Genomic DNA, 14,701 nt, shown 5'->3' on the forward strand with positions numbered 1-14,701 from the left:
CAAGTGCTTTGGAATGGAGATAGGTGTAAGAGATGAAACGCTTATAGTATACAGGCCGTGGGGGCAGGGTGCTATGGCTTGAGTGTGACTTCAGCTCCAATCCTGGAAGTCAAATTCCCAAACTGACATTCTAGCAGTATTTGGATATGGGGACCTTGGGTGGTTGATCAGTCACTTTTCTCATCACTGTGGTAACATACCAAACAGAAGCAATTGAAGAAAGCATAATGGTTGGTTCTGTCAACGGACACAATGTAGAGTCACTGAGAAAGGAATATCAGTGCGGGGTATCTTGAAGAGATTGGCTACGTCTATTAGGGGGTTGCATTCTTTCTGTTGATTATGGTGGGATGACTTCCCCACTGTGGGCAGACTACTAGATAAAGAGTGAGGAAAACCCCCGTTGAGTATGGGCACGCAACAATTCACTGCTTTCTGTGGTTGACTGTGGATCTGTGACTATGAGCCAGATGAACCTTTCTTCCATAAGGGGCTTTAGCCTGGGTGTTTTATCACAGCAAGAGGAAAGTAAACAAAAGGACTGATTTTGACTCACAGTTTGAAGGTACACAGTCTATCAAGGTAGAGAAGGCATAGAGGCAGGGCCTGGGATGGCCAGTACATCACATCAGCATTCAGAAAGTCAAGAGAGAATACTGTTGCTCCTTTGTTCCTTCAAGTCTACAGGACAATTCCAAATCCAGTTAGGCTGACACTGAAGATATCGCTGGAGGCCCATATTTCAGTGTAGAGAAAAACACCTACATAAGTAAGTGCTCCTTCAAGGTGATGAGCACATGGATCTAAAAACAGACTCTTGATGAAGGAGTCTGAGGTGACCTTGGAAGTATCCCTGAGATTCTGGGCCACTGCCCTTTGCCCTCCTGGCTTATTTCAGTCAGTCCTCTCCACTTCGGCATTTGCATACCCGACTGACCAAAGATCAAACACATCTGATAGGCTGGCTAGTCTACTAGTTGACACAGCAAGCTCCAGGTTTAGCTGAGAAACTCTGCCTCTTGTTATAGAGGAAAACTTCACTGTGAAGGTCCAAAAATGTGAGCCTGCTCCACCTTGTCTGAAGGTCAGGGAGTTTGGGGTTGCTCAGAGTTGTTGATAACAACTGTGGCTACACACCCTGACCTAGGGTGTGTTTTCTTGGTGTTTTGGACATTAAGATGGCCCATAGATATGCATCCTCTCCACCCGGACCAAGAATCAGAGAATTCAAGCACACTTCTGTTCCTTCTTTTGAAATAGGAGGTATGACCTAGGAAGTGGCTGTCCTCAGGATACTTGGTCTAGGGTGGGTTCACCGCCTAAACAACAGAATGTTTTTCTCACGAATTAATGGCTTGATGTCTCAAAATACTGAAGCAAGTAACTGTTTTAGTTGTCCTTTTTATCAAGTTAAAGCAGGTTTTGCCTTCTTCCCTGTTGTATTTGGGGTATGAAAGTATATGGAAAATTAACCATGGGCAATTTTAGTATTCACTGGAGCTCCCTCCCGGTACTATCCTGTTTCTGTTTTATTATTTTCACTTGCATCTTTGTTCTCTCTACTCATTTTTCTAATCCCCATACCCCTACCTTGGTAAGTGGTATACTTGTTGAGAAGCTGGTCTCCAGCACTTCACAGTGTCATACCCACACATGGGCACCTACACATCCACAGACAAGCACATAATATACAAATACAGAAAAATAAAAATATACAGGGGATATGCACAGATTTGTGTGCAAATACAATGTCATCTGATGAAATGTGGGCATTCACGGATTTTGGTACCCTGGGGGTTATCCTGGAACTAGTTCTCCCATGGATACTTACATGAAGCACGATTAATAAAAACTCAGAGAGAGAAATTGGGGTTCAACCTGAAGGTCAGAAAAGCAAAACAGCCAGTCACTGGCTCTTATGGTGATCCTGCCTCCAAGAATGAGACTGACCGAGAGCTGTCTCCTCCTGTCTTATTCCTCTCTAAGTGGGATTAAGGGTGCGCACCACTACTGCCTGGTTTCTATGGAAACTAGTCTGACTACTGGGATTAAAGGTGTGTGTCACCACTGGCTTGTCTGTAAGGCTGACCAGTGTGGCTGTTTTACTTTTCTGATCCTCAGGCAAGTTTTATTTATGAAAATACAGGTGAAATGCCACTACACTTACAACTGTGGGTACCAAGATGAGCTGCTGCTGCAAACTGATGGCTACCACAGCTGCTCACCTTGCACAGCTGCTCACCTTGCACAGCTGCTCACCTTGCACAGCTGCTCACCTTGCACAGCTGCTCACCTTGCACAGCTGCCCGCCCACCACAGCTGCTCACCTTGCACAGCTGCCCGCCTACCACAGCTGCCCTCCCACCACAGCTGCCCATCCAGCACAGCTGCCCGCCCAGCCCAGCTGCTCGCCTAGCCCACTGCATTTTGGGAAAGGTCCCAAAGAGGAAGAATTGGAGGGAGCGGTGTGCACCCAGGATACCAGCAGGCAACGCTTGGTCATGGGCAAGCCTGCCAAAGAAATACGGCAGGCAATGAGCTGCAAGAGACTGAAGGTCAGTCAGAGCCTGTGACCTTCCAGGAGATGCCACAGGCTTTCTCACAGAGAGGAGTTCATCTGCCTATGGTTTTAAATGGCACATGCACAAATCCCACTACTTTATCTTGAAATCTGTTTTAAGCAATTCATAAACATAACGGGCTTATGATGATTTACAGAAATGTGCTCAGGAATAGAGCTGAGGACAATCTGTGAATGTATAAATAGCCAACTGCTTAAATAGGCTGATGGCACCCTGAGGAAGAACAGGCAGAAATCCAGTTCTGTGTGCATGGTGCCCACAGATGCCACTCAGAACACCGCCTCCCTCCTAACACCGCACACGGCAAACTCAAGTGATGAAGACACAGGGCACTCCTGCAAGGAAAGCCTGGGTTCTCCAGACCAATGACAACTGGGAAGGACTGCTCCCAGCAGGTAAAGATGCTTGCTGGAAAAGCCTGGCTTCTGGAGTTTGATCCTTGGAACCCAGATAAAGGTGGAAGGAGAGAACGGACACCACAGAGCAATCCCCTGGCTGCCACTTGAACACCATGGCATGTGCACAACTCCCACACTAACAAAAAAAAAGTGCAGCCATAGAGTTATGAATGAACTCGGGCCCAGGTGGGAGACGATATCGCATCTTGATAAGCAAACTGTCTCTGTGAGTACCCAAGAACGAGGGTGCTTTCTTAACAGGGTTTAAGGAGTTGAAAGTACAGGTTGCAGATCCCTGAGCTAAATGCCTGGAATCGGAAGTATTTCAGATTTTAGAATTTTAGGTTTGGGATTATTTAGATAGATTTTACTAGCTAGGGATCCTTAATCCCAGCGATCTCAAATCTAAGACTTTTTGAGTACACGAAACCATTTTGGAATATTTTAGATACTACACACTCAACCTGCAGTACCCACTGTTTGTAACCTACATAAGCAGGGGTCACTCTTCTCTTGCTATGATAAAAAATATCATGACCAAAAGCAACTCAGGAAGGAAGGGTTCATTTTACCTTCTGGTTTGTGTGGGGCAATGCTATAAACCCCCAAAGCTGGCTCCCTGAAGCATACTTCTTTTAGGAAAGGTCTGTCTGCTATAGGTTCCCCGCCTTCCCCTACCAGCACCACCAACTGGGCACCAGGTGCTGAAAACTACATGAATCTCTGGAATCGTCTTTCATTCAAACCACAGCATTTGGAAAGTTAAAACAAACTATCTCTAGCTGCCTCTGAGAACCAAGAGATGCTTCTGCAATGAAAAGGAGAAGGTCCACACTAGCAGCGGACAAGGATGGACATTGAAGTCCAAAGTGGTAACTGATTAAACATCACTTGTGTGCCTGTGGAGAATGAACTAGATACTGAATAATGTGCAAGAGAAGTGAGCTTGGTGTTTGTGGTGCCTAATGAAACACGGGGATCTGCGAGTGTCTCCACTTGAGAGAGCACTGGCCCCATTTCTCACCATTTGATTTAGCTCACTTATGAACACAACTGCACATGTATAAGTTCACTTTAGAAATGAACCTGGTTGTCAATAATTTGCAAAGGCTTTACTTTATTAAAATGAATAAATAAACAAAGCTTAGCCCTTGGGATAATTTCTTCCCCTTTGGCAGAACTTATAAAACCAACAGCTAGGCCGATATGGACAGTCCACACACTTGGACGCCTTTATCTCTACACTAGCCCACTTTGCTTACAACAATCTGTGGACTCTGGTAGCTGGAGGGTCATAGTCTCTAACTGTGACTATCTGGTATAGTTTTGATGGCAGGGACCAGGGACAAGTTCCACAAGTTGATCTTAAACAATTTACTTTGTGGTAAGACTACTTTTACAACACTGATTCCCCCCAACCCCAAATTAATAGGAGGTAGTCCATCCCAAACGGATTTACAGGTTAATTAGCCCTTTTATGAAACTATTTGACTTCTAGATGATTACACACTTCTCCATTTCCTCCTTACTACTACGTTTCTTCTTCTTCTTCTTCTTCTTCTTCTTCTTCTTCTTCTTCTTCTTCTTCTTCTTCTTCTTCTTCTTCTTCTTCTTCTTCCTCCTCCTCCTCCTCCTCCTCCTCCCTCTTCCTCCTCTTCTTTCTCCTCCTCCTCTTCTTCTTCTTTTTAATTTTCCCTAATTTCTCTGCCCAAAATAACTTCAAGAAGAAAGCAGCCAGGGCCAGTTAGGAGTTACTAAACCACATTTTAATTAATAAATAGGAACATTTGTTAACACTTATTAGATGGAAAAAAACAGAAATGTATAACGGACAAATTCTAAAGAAAACAGCGCCTTGAAAACAAAGCGCCAAGAACTTTGCCCTAAGCTTCATTCGTAGAATCAGAGGCAACAAAAAATTATTCTAAAAAAAAAAAAAAACACCTTGGACTATTTGAAAGAATCCCAGATGCATCTGAAATACAAAAACATTATTTTGCACATGCAGTAGAAACAGATTGTTCTTCAGCACCTGTGTGGATGGTCTGGCGAGCGATGAACAGATAAACTGCTCTGCATACAGGGGGACTGATTAGCTAAGCTCACATATGGGCCACGGTCACACCCACTCCCCGGCTCAATAGCCCTTGCCCTGTTCTGCATCTCAGGGACCTCGGTCCCCGGGGGCCTCACTAGTTGCTTGCAGGTACCTTGGAATGGTGAGGCTCTGGTGAGGACAGGAGGACAAGCCTGGGGAGGCCTGGGGCTGTCTCAGCGTCGGACTCAGCTCTGGCTCGGTTTCTATCTCAGACAGTGGTTTTGTCCTTGGCGGGGCTCCGTGTACCACAACCCTCCACGGTCCTGGCTCCTAGGAGGCAGTGCTAACCTAGTTCTTACTGGTGACCAGGGAACCAGACTCCTCTGGGGGCCTCACAGTCACACACGAGGCAGATTGTTACTGCTTGGCTCTTTTTCTAAATCACCCTCTTAAGTGAATGCCCCCATTGACGCTTCTCCATTGAAACACCTAGAATGGCTGGTTTTCTGGATTGAGTCCTGCATCCTAGAATATGAACTATTTTCTCACTTCCCTGGGAAGGTCTGCATAAGAATCTGTCCTAGCCAAATCTACACAACAGCCACATTTTCCAGGAGAGGTCGATGAATATCATAGCTGTATTTGTTTGTCAAGAACTGGAATTTTCTTGGCCAAGCTCTACTAAGACTTTGGCTTTCCATTAATGCCACCACCAACAAGTTTTCTCTAGAGGTCATTTTCATAGCATTTCATCACTCAATGTGATGACCAGGTAAAAGAAATATGGACAAGAAATTAAACTTAAAAGGAAAGTACAAAGCTATCCAATGAACAAAATTATTAAACAAAAAAGTCTAGAAACCCAGAATATCAGACATTACCAGAAAATTTCCTCCCTGCTGAATCAACATACTCTCCTGAAATTAAATCTCTTTAATATTTCTGAACATTCGAGAGCATCAAAATGATTAGAAAATTGCAACTGGACTCATTAGTGAGTGACGGCAGGTCCTCAGCTGGAAGGGATGCTCAATGGCCGGCTGAAGAAGAGTTCTTTGGTGAGCATGGAGACCATACAGGGGATCTGCTTCTTCTCGTTGAAGCGGGGATCATCACTCTGGGACTCGAAGTGCCTGGCCACCATGTCATTCACCCTGGTCAGTATCTGCATGATCTCCAGCTTTTTGCCATGCTCGTTCAGGATGGAGCAGAGGGCCTGAACAAACCAGGAGCCTTTTCCCGGGTTCCTCCATGAGTAATAGCCTTCAGCCAGAGAGGGAGAGGAAAAGATAGAGGGAGAGAGAGAGGATCCATTAGTCAACCCTGATAGTTGTGCCACCTACTGGGAAGAATGGACTCTCAGCACAATGGGACCTAGGTGTTTGGAGACCATCTCCCTCTCTCCTGCAGCAAAGTTACCAATGCACATGCTGTGTGGAGAGCAAACATCTTGGGTGTGAAGTACTACACAAAGAGGCTCAACATGCTTTGGATATCCCAGCATGGAAACTAATCACAGACCATGTTACTAAAGACCAGTGATGGCAGATATTGCCAGAGGATTTCCTGTGTCTGAAATACCTGAGACACCCAAGAGTGAGCTATGTGGAGAGACTCCAGGGAAAGTGAAGGATGTCTCACAGCTTTGCAACACCGCACCACCCTCTTGGAAGAGTGTAAGCTTCTAGCCCAAGCCCAGGAACAGAGTTATAAGAGCTGCAGAGACTTTTGAGGTGTGTGTTCACTGTTGGGAGACACAGATTGAAGGGTAGATGCTGTGGGAGAATGCTCTTGTATACTGTAAAGATTTGTCACTCATATTGGTTTAATAAAACAGTGATTGGCCAGTAGCCAGGCAGGAAGTAAAGGCAGAGCAATCAGACGAGGAGAATTCTGGGAAGAGGAAGGCAGAGATGCGGTCACAAACCAGATGCAGAGGAAGCAAAATGAGAATGCTTTACTGAGAAAATGTACCAAGTCATGCGGTTAAACATAAATAAGAATTATGGGTTACTTTAAGTTGTAAGAACTAGTTAATAATAATCCTCAGCTAATGGGCCAAACAGTTTATAATTAATACTAGCCTCTGTGTTTTTCTTTGGGACTGAACGGCTGCAAGACTAGGCAGGACAGAAACTTCTGTTTCTGGGTAAATCCTGTTGAAGAAAATGCAGAGGCAAGTATTGCTGGCTACTTTAGGGGCAGGGACAGGGAGGTTCCTGATCTGGGATGGTAGGCATTGTCAGGCAAGAAATGTGCTTCTCATAGACCACACAAAGTCTCTGGAAAAGAAATCTGACTCTCTGGGTTTTCCTGGGCCTGGTCCCAAACGTCCTAAAAGGAACACCCTAGGAGACCCAGGTGCTGAGACGGGAACACCTGACACAGAGGAGCAGATCCTCAGGAAGCCAGGATGTCACAACAGAAGATAGTCACCTGAACAATGCAGAGGTTCACCGGACTCTTATCCCTGTCCATGGCTCCCTCCTACTGTGACGTCCTGCCATCTTGGCTCTAGGGGAATCTAAAACTGCTTCTAGCAGACAGGAAAGCTGGTGAGGAAGTTGGAAGATCAAGTTTCCCACAGCACTTTAGTGTGGCTGGGGAGAACTCCCACCTGCATGTCCAGATGGCTACCTGGGAACCCCTAAAGGACAGAGGTCAGAGGACACAGGCCTAGAGAGTCAGTCACCACCCCGCCTCACCAGGTCACCATGAAGAATGAGAACTAGAAATTAGAGCAATAAACATGGCGTTTCAGCCATCATCTTGGGATGGACATTCTGGTGAGAGGCATGTCTTTGTTTGGGTTCTTAAACAGTGTCCACCATGCTGTCTAGTGTCTCAGTCTAAACCGCGAGGCTACCGGACTGTGGGCCCTTCACCCAGGAAGAGGGAGGAGTGCATGCCTCTCACTGACAGCAAGAGCCAACACAAAGCTGTATTCAGTTCACACGATGAGTTGTGTTGACGCGTCATCCTGACAACTGGTCCATATCCCGTCACCTGAAACCTGGGTCAGCATCACTATCATCCTTATCACCTAGTGAGGGTGATGGAGGAAGGCCATTGGTTAAAAAATAAAGAAACTGCTTGGCCCTCATAGGTTAGAACATAGGTGGGTGGAGTAAACAGAACAGAATGCTGGGAAGAAGAGGAAGTGAACTCAGACTCGATAGCTCTCCTCTCTGGGGCAGATGCGATGAAGCTCTGACCCAGGATGGACGTAGGCTAGAATCTTCCCGGTAAGCGCACCTTGGGGTGCTACACACATTATTAGAAATGGGCTAGTCCAGGTGCGAGAGTTAGCCAAGAAGAGGCTAGATATAATGGGCCAAGCAGTGTTTAAAAGAATACAGTTTGTGTATTGTTATTTCGGGGCATAAGCTAGCCAGGCGAGCAGGAACTGGGGCGGCAGGAACACAGCCCACAGCTCCCACTACATGAGGGCGTAAGGCTCAGTCACCAAGTGGGCACACAGTAGCAAGCTGCAGTGCAAACTGTCCTTAGAATGCTTGACTGCCCTGAACACACTGGCAGCTGCCAGTCCCAGCCAGGAGCCGGGTGGTGTAGTCACAACTGCATTCGTATGGAGACAGGGTCTCATTCAACACAGTGGCCTGGTAAGGATGCACTATCATCTCCCTGGGCTTGAGCTTGACCTTTGACCTCTAGGGGCTCCAAGATAGCCATCTGAAAGTACAGACGCCATCTTGGAACTTTTTCCTCACATTTCTTTATCAGGGCAGAGTTCAGGCTGCTTGGCAGCGCACACAGCCCACAGTAGGCTCCTCTGTATACTTTCCATGTTCTGACACATGCTGAGCTATAGACCGAACTGTGCACTGTGAACATGTAAACTCTGTTTACATGCCGAGGTTCCAGCCTCCAGCGTGATAGCCTTCATGGAATTGAGTTAACAAGGTCAGGAGGGTAGGCCCCCGGCCCAGTAAGGTTAGAGTCTTTATGAGAAGATATGACAAAGCGCTTTCTCTTGCGTTTTCTCTGCCATATGAGGAAGAAGGAAGGCCATTTACAAAGCAGGAAGAGTCCTCCTCTGAGACCGGCTGGTCGTGGAATAGGTGTATGCCGACCTAAGCCAACGGACACATCTATGACCCGTTCGGTCTCGTGTCTGGCAAGTACACTGGGCATTTGACCTAGAACGGGACGGTGGCTGAACTCAGGGGTCAGTGATGGCAGTACCATGGAGGAAAGCCTTCCTTGTTGGCCCTGGAGGAGTCCGCCCTCTTTCTCCAGGGCCTCAAGACTCTCCATCTCCACACTGGGTTTGTTCACAATGATGCCTGCCAACCTCCCAAGAGAAGGGGGACCAACATACTTTCTGTCTCTTAAAGTGTTTAAAAGGGGTGGCGTCACCATCTTCACAGAAGCCACGCGTAGAGCCTGCCAGATACACTGTAACTATTTATCGTAACTAACACCATGCCTTTGAAAAAGTCCCACAAACTGGGAATTCTCACTCAGCGAGGGTCTGTGCCCAACAAAAAAAAGGCTTGTACCGAACAGACCTGAGTAAACACAGGGCTTGGCAAATAACAAGAAGCCACACCCATTCAGGGCATTGTGGGGTACCTGCCCTGATCACAGCATAAATGATCCTGGTCTGAGACATGAAACAGAGCATCTGAGCACTGAAATTTGACCCTGGACACATTTTTGAGGCTCACCCAAGTTCAATTAATTTTTCATCTGCTAAAGCAACAATGACTTTCTCCATTACCTACACAATTATTATAAGGATGACGGGGGGAGATGGTTTATAATTATTCAAAATGACATAATTTTTATCATAACATAGTTACTTATATGTATTTATTGCTTATTGTGAAAGTCTTGTTATTATTATTAATCCTAGTAAGTAACACAAAGGGACAGAAATCCACTTTCCTGGGGACAGAAAGGAATTCTCTGGTAGGCAGAAGAATGGTCCTCAGAGATGGACACACCTAACTCTGGAACCCGTGACTAGGTTTCCCTACATGATTAAAAGGGCTTTTCAGATGTCATTAAAACAATAGACTTGAAATGGAAAAACAGTCCTGGGTTGCCCAGGCAACCCAGTCGCAGAGAGTGGAGGAAGGTTGAGGGGAAAGAGCGTGTTCGCGGGGTCGGTAGAGAAGACAGAGGGAGGGGAGGAGGGACAGAGAGCAAGGCAGAGAGACCTGAGGTGTCTGGCTTTTGAAGAGAGAGGTCACAAACTAGGGGATAGAGGAGGTTCTAACATGCTAGGAAAAAGAGGAAACAGATCTCCCCCTGAGCTTTCAGCGGAGAGGCAGCCCTGCCAATTCACTTTGGGGCTCTGACCTCTAGAACACCCAGATAATGTGTTTATGTGGCTCGAGTCATTTTGTCTGGGAAAGACTGGGCATCTGCTATCCTACACGCCTGGGCATGAGCGGAAGTGCTCCAGACGTCAGAACATCTGTGTGGGTTTGACTGGTTGAACAATATTTTTTCCCCTTTTTTGGGGGTGTGTAGTATGTATAGGTGAATGTGTGCACCTGTGTGCAGGCACCTGTGACCATGTTGGATGTTTTCCACTATAGATCCCCACTTTATTATTTGGGACAGAATCTGTCACTGGATTTGGAGGTCGCCAGCTCAGCTAGAGTGGCAGGCCAGTGTGCCTCCAGGGTACTCTGTCTGCATATCCAGGGCTCCAGCACACATTGCTATGTCTGGTTTTTATGTGGGTGCTGGGGATTCAGTCGTGGGTCCTGATGCTTGAACTGCAAGCAGCTGAGCCCGCGCCCCATTTCTGACAAGCAAGTGTGACATCTGAGATGCTTCCGAGTCCAAACTTCTGAGCAGGATACTGATTCAGTTCCAAATTTCCAAACATTTTGGGTTTGGGATGCTAAAACCATAACGGATTACTGTGGGAGACTAATACAGCCCTCTGAATTCCCATGAAGAACTGTGGATTGGTAAGGCCAGCAGACAGTGGATGGGGTACCTGGAACTGTGGAGTAAGCAAAGAGAAAATCAGCTTCCACCGGGATCTTGTGCTTGGGATTGGCATCTGTTTCTGTTTCGTTGATAGACCCGGAGTCGGCCTGAACCCCGTCGTCCAGCTTTGTCCCTCGGCATGCCTACAGCATATCAAAGTAGAGATCACACCAGGGCTGGAACTGAAACTGCGTGTACAGCTCCCTGTCGTACCCTAGGAGCTCAATGGCCAGCTGATGAAGAGATAGCCACCGGCCTGAGTCAAATCACAAAGAGAAGCTCAGCAACCCCTTCCAGAAATGAAGCAAGTGCCCGTGCCAACCCTTTTCGGGCAGAAAGCCCAGCCTCAGTTTGCACACTGCACAGAAACACACCACCCCTGGCACTATGTCACTGCTCCCTATCCCCAACCCACCGGCTTTGCAAATCACCTGGATGAAGAAGAGTTTGGGCTTTTCTAGCAGGGTTTTGCACCGATCGCCCCTAAAATGATCCGTCAGATCCTTTATCGGCGTTTTATCGTCTTTCCCATAAATTAGATTCTCTTCTCCGTGGCTGAGCAGGATGCAGGCGAAGCAGGCTGAATTGCTGTGGTCCTCCTCGGAGGCTGCAGGGAAGCGAATGTCAATACAGAAGACACTAGGGCTGGGGCTCCAGAAACAGCTGACAGTTCAGGGCCAGGGAAGAGCACAGCATCCCCTTCATAAAGGACCGGGCTGGGTCCTCCCTGAAGAGACTGGGAACTGCTGAGGAGAATTCCAGGATTTCTCTTAGACAGAACCCAGGCACCAAAACAGTATTAAAAGACCCCGGGGAGCAGAGGAACATGGCGGCCCTGTGGGCTGATTCTGGGATGCTGGAGAGATTAGTTAACCTCCATCTTCTTGTCTGTCTATAAAAAAGAGGTGGTTATGGTGGTTATCAAATGAGTTCCTATTTATTGGACACAAGGTCTCACGGTGTAGCTCTGGCTGGCATGGAACCTGCTATGTAAACCAGGCTGGTCTTGAATTCAGTCTGCCTCTGCTTCCTGAGTTCTGGGATTAAAAGTCTGTTCCACCACATCCAGATACAGTTACTATTTTAAAATTGAGATACATAAGAAGCATCATGAAAGTATTTGTTAAAGAAAGGAAAATGTTAGGCCAAGTAAAATAAGCCAGTCATAAAAAGGACAAATGCTGTAGGATTTCAATAGGTGAGATACCAAAATAGAAAGGAGAGTATCAGTGGCTGGTGGGGGTGGGGAGAAAATGGCACGTGGTTAATTGGCAGGTTGCTTTGGTTACGGAAGATGAAATGAATCCTAAAAGTGACTGCTTAACTCCACTGAACCGCTCTCTTTAAAATGCTTAAAGCAGTGACTTTGTATTACACATAATTTATTACAATAGAAAACAATATACATGTGAAGGACTCTAAGTCAGCATGCCACAGACACACACATACATCCATGTCTACCGCTGCACTAGTCACAGTAGCCAGGGGACAGAACTAGCCCAGCAACAGAAAGCACATAAGGAAAATGTGGCCCATAAACACAACAGAGTTTTGTACAACCGTAAAGAAATCTGAAATCATGACATCTCCAGGAAAACAGACTGAAGCAGAAATCACTGCGTTAAGTGAAATTAACTAGCCTCAAATGCAAAGACCCTGCGTTTTCTCTGGTGTGCGGAACCTAGCTTTGAAAGTATGTAAACACGTATGTGTGAGCTTACATATGTAGGTTATAAAACTAGAAAGGGGATCATGAGGGGAGTGGAGACGTTAATGGGGAAGGGTCAAGGGAATAAATGGGCTAAGAAGGCGGGAAGAGAGGGGCGGGGCACTGGAGCAGGGTGGGGAGCCGAATGAGAACAAAGCTGAATGACACACACACGTGAAACCCATTACTCTGCATGCTAAACTAGAAAGTTAACAGAAAAAAATATCAGATGTCCGTCAATCCAGGAATCAAGAAAGAAGTCACAGAGCACACAGCTGACTGGCTTCAGCTAATCCATGGCCAAGACACTAACAACCTACTAGCTAATCCCAAATTAGCCATGGGAAAAAAGATTTAGAATTTCAGGGATATCGCCTCTGTGCTGGCACTTACCCAGGTACTTTAGGTGAGTCATACATATTTTTCAGGATTTATTTTATATGTAATTGAGTACAGGTGCCTGCAGAGACCAGACAAGGGCGTCTGGTCTTCTGGAGCTGGAGTAATAGGTGGCTGTGAGCCATCCAACACAGGTGCTCAGACACAAACCCAGGCCCTCTGCAAGAGCAGTATACACTCTTAATCACTGAGGCATCTCTCTGGCCCCAAGTAGTCAACTCAAAAGAAGATAAGAAAGGCTACATAAAATATTTCTTTTCCAGATATGTAGTTAAGAACCGCTGAGCCCTCTGCTGTCTGTAGGTCCCTGTCTACTGAACAGGTATGATTCCAGGTTCAGAACATGCACCTGCCCCAAGTGTGAGAGTACCCCATCCGTGTCCTTTAAGGCATGTCCAGCCCACGGCTTGTACGGCAGGACATCTATGAACCTGGGCTCAACGCTAAGTGGAAAACTTACCTAAAACGTTATGATCCTTCTAGGACTGACTCTGTAACTCTACATGGTCCATAAGCATGAACTTGGCGGATGTCAATGTTATATCACAATGTTAAAAGGCCTGGTGTAGAGTAAACACATCTCTCCTAGAGACGGGCACAGTGCTTGAAGTCTGATCTGGCACCTAATTTATTCTCCAGTCTCTCTTTCTCTCTCTCTCTCTCTCTCTCTCTCTCTCTCTCTCTCTCTCTCCCTTTCCAAAGTCCACCCACACAATTACAACGTGGCCTATCTATACCCAACATTCCAGAGCCCAGATCTGGCTCCTCTGGCATAGGGGTAGGATGGGCAAGGGTAGCTCGCACTCACCTTTTCTAAGCAGATCTTGCATCTTCGCACAGGAGCAGTCATTGTAGACGACTACATCAAAACCCAGGCTTCGGAAGCACTTGAAGAGGGCCTCCGCGTCTTTGTCTGTCCCATTCCGGACATCCATACCTGCGGGGGTGAAGCAAGGAGTGGGGGTGAGCCATGCAAAGGGCAGGTTCCGGTCAGGTCAGGTGCTGCATGGGGCTCCAACACCTGGTGCTGAAGCAGAAAACACCTTCCAACATCACATCTTCACTGCCCAACTGGGACTAGAAGCAAACTCAAGAGTTGGGACTCAGCCTCCACTCTACAGGCGCTTCCCCATGGTAACGCGAAACCACATGGGTCTTGGGATGGCCAGTACTGGCTGTCAATGTCATGTGATCTAGCCTCACCCAATTAAACAGTCCATTTTATCACAGCAATAGGAAAAGAAACTAAGACAGTCTCCTTGATTTTTAGCTATAGCACACAGCAGTCCTTCAAGATGGAAAATTCTCTGCATCCCTCTCTCCTGGATATGGACAAGCCGGCAGAGGGCTTAGCACAGCGCTCTCTGATGAATGTCTCTGGTGCCATGTGAGAAAGTGGGAGGATGAGGAGAGGCGGGCCCGTCCCCGACACTCACCTGTTGTTATGTCAAAGTTCTTGTTGTTTATGATGATGCATTTTCCCATCTTCTCAAAATTCATGTTGTACTCGTAAGCAGGCTCTCGGACCCGGGTGGTCTTGACTGGGCATGGAGAGACATTTTTCTCCTTTTTCTTCTTTGACCTTGGGTTAGAGAAAGTCAGT

General features: G+C 46.7%; 1 protein-coding gene across 1 annotated transcript in view; it reads right to left on the bottom strand.

The window, feature by feature from the left end:
* Positions 1–4,647: 4,647 nt before the first annotated feature.
* The window catches only part of Casp7 (caspase 7), a 35,065-nt gene continuing 25,011 nt past the window's right edge, over positions 4,648–14,701 (bottom strand). Inside the window, exons 3-7 of the mRNA XM_057778264.1 lie at positions 14,535–14,680; positions 13,907–14,035; positions 11,423–11,598; positions 10,999–11,134; positions 4,648–6,281 (exon numbers count right to left, since the gene is read on the bottom strand). Of these exons, the coding sequence (XP_057634247.1) occupies positions 6,031–6,281; positions 10,999–11,134; positions 11,423–11,598; positions 13,907–14,035; positions 14,535–14,680 (838 nt within the window). The 3' untranslated portion in view covers positions 4,648–6,030. The remainder of the gene's footprint in view (positions 6,282–10,998; positions 11,135–11,422; positions 11,599–13,906; positions 14,036–14,534; positions 14,681–14,701) is intronic.

The sequence above is a fragment of the Chionomys nivalis genome, chromosome 8 (genome assembly GCF_950005125.1).
Source record: "Chionomys nivalis chromosome 8, mChiNiv1.1, whole genome shotgun sequence".
NCBI lineage: Eukaryota > Metazoa > Chordata > Mammalia > Rodentia > Cricetidae > Chionomys > Chionomys nivalis.